The sequence below is a fragment of the Cyrtonyx montezumae genome, unplaced genomic scaffold, assembly GCF_038088225.1.
Source record: "Cyrtonyx montezumae isolate F1298 unplaced genomic scaffold, pur_monq_1.0 scaffold_9, whole genome shotgun sequence".
NCBI classification, from domain to species: Eukaryota; Metazoa; Chordata; class Aves; order Galliformes; family Odontophoridae; genus Cyrtonyx; species Cyrtonyx montezumae.
In genome coordinates, this window is record NW_027072100.1 from 11494937 (window position 1) to 11503225 (window position 8289).

The 8289-nt window shown below is 48.4% G+C and overlaps 1 protein-coding gene across 1 annotated transcript in view; it reads left to right on the top strand.

Moving 5' to 3' along the window:
• The window catches only part of APCDD1L (APC down-regulated 1 like), a 215939-nt gene that overhangs the window by 11374 nt on the left and 196276 nt on the right, over positions 1-8289 (top strand). The window contains exon 4 of the mRNA XM_065754441.1: positions 1138-2038. Coding sequence (XP_065610513.1) covers positions 1138-1902 — 765 coding nt within the window. The 3' untranslated portion in view covers positions 1903-2038. The remainder of the gene's footprint in view (positions 1-1137; positions 2039-8289) is intronic.

The window sequence follows — 8289 nt, forward strand, 5'->3', positions numbered from 1 at the left end:
TGAATTTACAAAAAAAAATATATTCTTTTGGGTGCGGATTGTGGGGGGCATTATTTCCCCATGCCCCAAATGACAGCAGCTGAGCCTGGAAAAAGAAAGCTACAGAGCAGCACTCCCCTCCTCCTCCAAAGCAACCTTCCCAAATTGGTTAAAACTGTGTTATCTTGGGCCAAACCCATATATATGAGCAAAACCAGATGGTAAACATAAACACTTCTAAAAGTTAATTTAAACCTAAACTTAAAGATACTGAAATCCACTCTCTGAGTGCAGCACTGTAATTAATCAGCTCACAGCTCCCCAGTGCACCCACGCATGATGTCACCACTTGGCGATCATCAGAAGCTGCCATACATTGGGAATTCTTCACACTGCAGATGAGGGCTGAGGGAGTCCGAGGGGTGGCTTTGTGTCTGTAGTGATCAGTTCATGGGGGCATGGCTTTTTTTTTTCCTCTCTTTGCCACTGGACTTGCATCCTTTTGCCTGTGCCAGTGAGAGCAGCGCAGCTATGCTAGGAATTATTTTTTAACCCTCTTGATGAAAATATCACTCTTTTTTCCTTGAATTTATACCTCTTTTAAAGAAACCCATTCTCCCCAAATTACCTTTCATTATCAAAGAATTTCCTGTCTGAGGAGAGCAGATACGTTTGCCAACTTCTGGGATTATTTAGCCATAATGTACTGTGTACTGTCAGCACTCATTAATGTGACAGTAGCAGTAAAACAAGCTGAAAATGACTAAATTACAGTAGGCTCCAATCAACTCACATGTAAATTACCCACTCTGCAGTTAACTACTGAGTTATTTAACCTCGCCGTATACAGCGGTTCAGCAAAGATTAGCTCGTGTTCTGGAAAATGACACAACATTCCAACCCTGCTTCGTGAGAAGTAAAGCAGTTGTGATGCAGAGTGCCAGGAGGTCTTCCAGGCTGCCCCAAACCCTCTGGTGTTTGATGAAGGGTGGCAGAGGTACAGGGCCCCGCTCTGAGCTCTGGTTGAGTTTGCTGCAGTCAGACGTGCTGGTGTGGGAGTGGGGAGCGAGGGATTCTTAAAATCTCTGAAAAGGATTTTTTTTTCTTTTTTCTTGTTTTTGCATTTGAGTTGACATGAGTATTTTCTGTCTCCTGCAGCACCACGCACACCCCTGCCCGGCCTGCGGGGCCATCTACAGAGCTGATGAGCACCACCCTCCCATCCTGCCCGCCCAGGCCGAGCTGCCGGTGCAGCTGAGCGGCAGCTGGGTGAGCACCCGCTGTGAGGTGCGCCCTGCAGTGCTCTTCCTCACTCGCTACTTCATCTTCCACGGCAGCAACCACACCTGGCAGGGCTACTACTACCACTACTCCGACCCGCTCTGCAAGCAGCCCACTTTCACCATTTACGCCTCTGGGCGTTACACCCGGGGCGTCCCCTCCTCCAAGGTGAGAGGGGGCATGGAGCTGGCTTTCAAAGTCACACAGGCACGGGTGACGCCCATGGACCAGGTGACAGTGATGATGCTGAACTCCTCTGAGCCGGGGAGCTGTGGGCTGGCGAGCTCCTGGAGCGCCGGCGTGGAGCAGGATATAACGCCGACCGACGGCTGCTCGGCTTTGGGCATCAGGCTGCCCCACACGGAGTACGAGCTCTTCAGAACGGAGCACGACCCCAAGGAGCGCCGCCTGCTGTACATCGGGGAGAGGCCCACGGATGGATCCAGCCCCGACCGCCCCGACAAACGGCCCACGTCCTACCAGGCGCCCCTGGTTCAGTGCGCGGCTGCATCCGAGGAGTTCCCTAACTACCTGAGTCTGAAATACGTGGGGAAAGAGGGCGCTAATGGCAGTGAAGAACTAAAACCTTTGCCTGTGGCCCTCTTCCTCTTGATAGCAGTGCAGTTGTTAAGGTGGGACTAGCTCTCTGTTCAGGTACAGCACAGAACGCAGATTGTCTTGGTGCTAGCATGATTTTTGTAACCTCCAAGTGAGCACATCTGGAACCAGTTTTACTTAGACTTGGAAACACTTAAAAAATGCAAAAAAACAAAGAACAGTGGACAAAGCCAAGAAGTGCCTGACCACGTCCTGTCTGTCCAGTGGCTTTATTGCCTCATCTCCCCTCGTCTTCGCATACCAATGTAATGCAGTGACATGGATGCACTGCACACTGCAATAAGTACTTCAGCAATGTGAGGGGAAAAAGAGCAATATCGATTGCACGTGATGCTTTGAGCTCTTGGCACTGCTAAGATTTAATCAAGGGCTTAGTTCAGATGTAATTCAAACATCCGGGGTGTCAGCTGCTGAGTGTCTCTGAGGTTAAGCTCCCTCCACCATTGTCCTTAATGCTGTTTGTGCACATTGGATCTGCAGTGTCTGTCAGCACCAGATATGGTGTCAGCAAGTGCTCTCACTAAGGACTCAGCTAATCACACCTCTCAGTTTATAGATGGTTTCTGCAGTTTTCACATGTATGTACATGTGGAGATGCAAAGCAGCAACCCCAGAGCATCACCTGACAGCCTGCCATGCCCAGCTCTGGTTGCAAGAACAGATACAGTAAATGGAAGAGGCTGCTGTGCACAGCAGTGCCAACTCCCAGCAGTACGTGGCTGCGGATGCTGCATCCTTGCTGTGCTGTTCTGGCATTGCCAATCACAGCTCCCACTCCCAGGCAGTGAACAGAGCAGAAGATCACTCACAGGTCTTCTCAGGCTGTGTGTTTTCACTCTGTCCTCTTTGAGTGCATTGGCTGTTAATCCAGCTGTCGTATTGGTCAGACTGTCACTGCCAGCCCTGGTCATGTGAAGTTGGTTTATAAATCTGCCTGCAGTGAATGATGGGCTGAGGAGATGAGTGAGCAGCGCCGTCAGGATGTCCAGAGCTCTGCTGGTGAGAAGGACAAAGCAAGAAAGTACATTCCCTTGTCTGCTGCAGCCAAGAAGTGTGTAACTTACCTGGGGAAGACCTCTTCCCAGTAGCTAAATCCCCTCCAAATAAGCCTATGTATCTTACAAAGGGTATTTCTGTTAAACCATCTATGCAATAGCTACCTTCTTAATGCTGTTCTTACAAACTTGCAGCTTGTACTTAAATAATTTATGGGTTTTATAGCATTAAAATACTTTTGGGGGAACTGTACATTAATAATTCAAATGAGATGCTTATTAAATGCATACAATTATGCCATAAATGTTGTCAGCATGTTCACATGCTCCAGGCCCACGCAGCAGCCGTTCTTCTGATACACAGCAGCCACGATCTGCATTCAGTTCCACTCCACTTAGTGGAGGAGACTTCTCCAGGGTTTAGCTCAGCAGCACTGCAGCGGTGACATTCTCAGATAAACTCACCCAACCAGCTTCTCTCTCCCTCCATGGCACTTCACACTCCAGTAGTAATTCAGGAACTTCTGAATCTCTCTTTGCAGCCGTTCCGATGGCCCAGCTTCTCTCTCTACATGCAGATAGCCAAATTGCATCCGAAATTCCCATCTCTCATAGCTGAGACGTACAGAAGTACGATCACTGCTGGGGACAGTTAAAACAACACGGCCTTGTCTGTCAGTGAGCTGGGACTGCTCAGTGGAGCTGCTGTTCTCTGTGGTTCTGGGCACGGAGGTGTACATCATGTTACCATTTTCTAGGTAGTGATTGATGTGTGTTTTCACCAGAGATCTGGCAGCACTGAACTGTATCGGATCCCAGCAGAGCTCTTCTGTGCACATCCCCGTTTCACTGCGGTTCTCTTGGAAGGACCACTTCTGAACTGTGTGGTTAGCACTGAGCACCACGCTTTGTTGCTGTCTGGGCACGCTCAGCCCACATCAATCCCGAAGGAAAGAGAAAAATAAGGACAGGATGAAATAAGCGGCTTTACGTGATGCTCCTCCATCCGTGTTCATCTCCTTTCCCATCCCTTCCGTACTCGCTCACCCCGCGTTGTTTGCTGCCCTCCTTGGCAGAGATGGCCTCAGTCCCCTCCCTTACAACTATGGACAGAAGGTTTTTAGAATTTAAAAGCGTTCTTTGAATATTAAGCACTGCTAATGGATGACATCAGCTTTCAGTTCTCCTGGCTTGTCACCTGCAGTCTCACCACCTGCATCCAGGAACAGCCCTTATCTGCTGCCAAGATTTCCCCGGTGCCCCCCCAAGCTCTCCAGCCCATACATTTTGCTTTTCCTTTGCCTATTGCTTTCCTTATTAATTTTCTACACTTCATAACTCTTACTTTGTGTTGATTGCTGTCAGTTTCCCTTCTTGTTTTATATTACATCTATTTTTCCCCTCATTCATCGCTGAAATAGGATGGGCTTTTTGCCAAAGTTGTTCTCTTCCTTAATTGCAAAACTGTTGGGGTTGGGCCATTTCCTTCCTTTCTGGCACGAAACTGCCACTTCTGATTCTGCTCGTGGTCTCATTCCTTCTTCAGCAGCAGATTTAGTGCTGAACACACTGAGCTGTGCCCTTTGGAAGCACCGTGTTGGTTCCCCAGCACCCCGTAGGCCTATGCAGCGGGTTCTGCGTTGTGCCACATTGATTAAGGTGACCTTCCAAAAATCAAATTACGCAGATCTTGAGGTCTTAAGCAGATGCAGTGCCAGGCAGTGCTGTTGCTGGGGGCACCCTCTGGTCAGCCCAGTGCTCAGTGGGCACCACAGCCGCTTCCCACCCCCCTCCAAACACGCAGCACTGCCATCTCTCAGCTCCCGGCTTTGTACAGCCATAATGAAGTCCTTCTAGAAGGAGCTGTGTGTGGATAATTACACGTGGGAGCTGTGCCAACTCAAACACGAGGGAGTTCAGGAGGCCCTTCTGGTCTTGGGAGTTTCTCCGCTGAAGAAAAAAGAAAAATGATTAAAAAAAAAATGAAGTACAGTGAAAGCGGGGACAGTCCTTCCCTGCAGGCCGCTCCGCAGCTCCTCGTGGGCACTTCCGAAGCTGGACAACAGAATTAGGAACTTATTAAATGAGAATGAGGTGTACCAATGGAGAAACATAAACAGAAATGCCAGATGTGTAATGTCAACTTGTAATACGCAGCTTCAATTAATTCCCTTAATTCGTTTGTTTTCTTATCTTTTGCATTGCCATCTGGAAAAGGCCTTTCTCAATGACAGAGCATAGCAGAAAGATCCAAGGTTCCAGTCTGCTTCAGGGAAACACAGCCTTGTTTCTACACTCATAGACTTGAGGGATTCATGCAGACGCTTGAGGACAACCTTGGGCCTGGACGGGGGGAAAACGTCTCCGTGGAAGTTTAGGACAGTTCTCAAACTTTTACCCTCCAAAGTAAAAATGTGAAAGCAATTCTGTAAAGGAGATGAAACCCCAGGAACGGGGAGCAAGCGACAAGCAGATGTTGCTTTGGAAGTGCATGTGAGAGTGTTTCATGGAAGAGGCTTCTGAGCAGCTCTCACTTGTGTTATTTCAAAGAACAGCCTCCATTTATCCAGGGATATAAAATCAAACCAAAAGTCAATCAATTAATAGAACAGTTCAGCAGGTTTGAGCAGCAGAAACACAACTCCTCTTCCCTCGGGAGCTCATCCCAACTCGAGGCAGCGTGCACACTGCTGGGGGACGTGTGCTGCTCCAGCACAAACCCCTCTGTGTGCCCAACTGCCTCTGATGGCTGACAGCAGCACTGCAGACACAGCACTGCGCCCACTTCAGCTCTTCACCGAGTGAACCCCCCCAGGAGGGGCAGGACTCGTGCAGCAGTCGCTTTTCTTTCTAAAATGCCCTCGCACTGATTTATGTAAAGCATTCCCTCAGCAGTAAATCAGACTTGTAAAAAGAAGAGTAACACCCACGTGTGGCACGTAACTAATCCCACTCCTACACAGTCACCTTTTTTCGTATTTGTTTCTGACTAATAATAATAAAGACAACACAAAAAGCCCCTGTGCAGATGTGCACACTGACATTCACTCACCACCCGTCCTGTCTCACTTGGCTCACGCGAGGATTTGAGCAACGGGCACTGACCCATCTGCAAACAGAACTGAGAAGGAGCCCCAACCCACAGGGCTGCTCCTGTGCGCCGTTCCATTCCACACACACTGCTCGTTGGTTGTGCTTTTTCCTCAGTGGCTTTAGATAGAAAACAGGATGTGAGATAAAGCCACATAAAGATGCTGACTACCAAGTCAAGGTTATAAGAAGAAGAGCAAGTTCACAAGTGCAACCAGAAACCCTTCATGGTTTATTGGTGAGAAGCAAGTCCAGCAATTTGCAAAGTGAGTTTCCAACGTTATCCCACTGACAGCAATTCAGCAGAAGAAAGGTAGCACGGAATACCATCACCAAGCCACTGCAGTCCTACAGCTGTAGTTCAGATACACCAATCCCTCTCAACACGACACACGTGGCATTAACTTACTCTGTGGGCCCTACAGCATCTCGACAGGAACCCAGAACCGGTGCCCATCCTGCACACACAATTGCTGTTGAGGTGCACTCACAGCGCAGCGCACAATAACAGCATCGCTCACACAGAGCAGCGCTCTAAGGTGGGAAAAATGGGAAAAGAGCAGAAACCATTTCGCATTCACTTCTCAGCACAGTTTGGCTCTGAGATGTTTCTGTTTGCAAGGGGGCCCCAAGGGCTGAGGCAGCAGTCATCTCCATGAGGAGAGCACTGCTGAAGCAGCCCCTGCTGCCTCTTGGAGAAATGAACAGTGAATGTACCTTAAAAGGACAGTCAGGACAGGAACTCGTTTCTACTACCGTGCCTACAGCTGGTGCTGTGTGAAGGCACCGGATGAGAACGTTATTCATGAACTCCAATCTCCATGCCTAACTTCCTAAGATGCACAGTGCCCTCCAGAATATTCACCTCCTATGAATATGGAACGAAAGCACTCACAGCAGCAGCATCTAAGGGATGGTTTATAAAGGATGGATTATTTTTGCAGCACCTCCACAGAAAGGCCTTTTAGGAACTCTGCAAGAAAAAATACCTTCACTTCTCATTGTACAGCATATGAAAGAAAGGTCTGGCTAAAGGACAGGGAATAAGGATTCTCCTCAGCAGTCATCTTTAGTCCAGCAAAAGCAAAGCTACTGGCCAGGCTGCCATGCAGAACTTAGGAAAGACCTCAATTATTACTGTTTGTGGAAGTTGGCAAACATACAAAGTTAATTTAGCAGTTGTGTTTAGGGCTGGAGGTGTGGGTCTCTCACAGACTGCACTGTTAGGGGCACATCCTCAGCTCGGTCCCACGTGTCGCTCTCTCTGTGCCTCTGTGAGGCACTGAGCAGCGCACGGAGCTCTTTTCTTTGTGGGACTTCTTTACAAACCTGAGTGCAAAGCACCCCAACAACTTTGCTGACAGTGACGGGAAGCTCCAAGCAGCACAGCGTGAGCAGGGAACGCCGTGAGGACGGGCACTGTGCTCCATTCAGAGCTGCTGTGCCAACAGTGGTGGCCAACTGCACGCAGCATCAGCCTGGAGCATCATCACAGACACACCCACAAGAGATCTGTGTGCAAAGCTTCGATGCAGCCCTGCAAAGGCTGTTTTTGTTTGGTTTAATACTTTCTGAGGCTGTTTTTCACGGCTCTCAAGAAAGCTCATACTGTAGATTGTGAAACCAATGAGGATTTCAGCTCTTCTGATAACATTTTTAGAAGAGATCAAGATATTCACAGCCTCTTCGAAGACACTGGGTAATTCAGCCTCCCTTTGGAGGACAATTTCTCAAATACATTCTTCAAAGCCAAGAATTATCACCTTTTCATTATTTACAACTTTGTTTTTTTCTGCAAAGGTTCTCTCAGCTGTTTCCTGCAGAGGTTTCCATTAACTCACACAGCCCTCAGAGCAGCTCTGTGTCGGTCCCTCATCCTGTTCTGTCACACTGACCTCCGTGCTTTGCTCTCCTGGTGCACTGCTGCCCACTGCAGCCGTACTTCAGCTCCTTGTCCCTTCCATCCTGAGCAGACAAGAAGGCATTAACACTTTAAAGTAACAAAGCATTGCTACTTCCACAGTTGTGTTCATAAGGGAACACAACCAACAGTTTTCCACCTCCCCAAACCATTTTATTCTTAGGTCTCACATGAAATTTCACTTGTTTATGCTTGAGAAACAAATGGTACCGAAGTCAGCGAAGGAGGAAGAGCACAGTAGAGAATGGCTGCCCAAACAGCTTCCTCAAGAACCCCAGGAGTGAAAAAGGAAGGAAAGAAGCCCCTTTTTAGATGTTTCTTGACCCTGAATGGTGGTACAAAGATTTTGTCAGCGATGGTTTCTGGGCCTAGCTTCTGAGATGAAGCTAGATGAAGTTTACATGC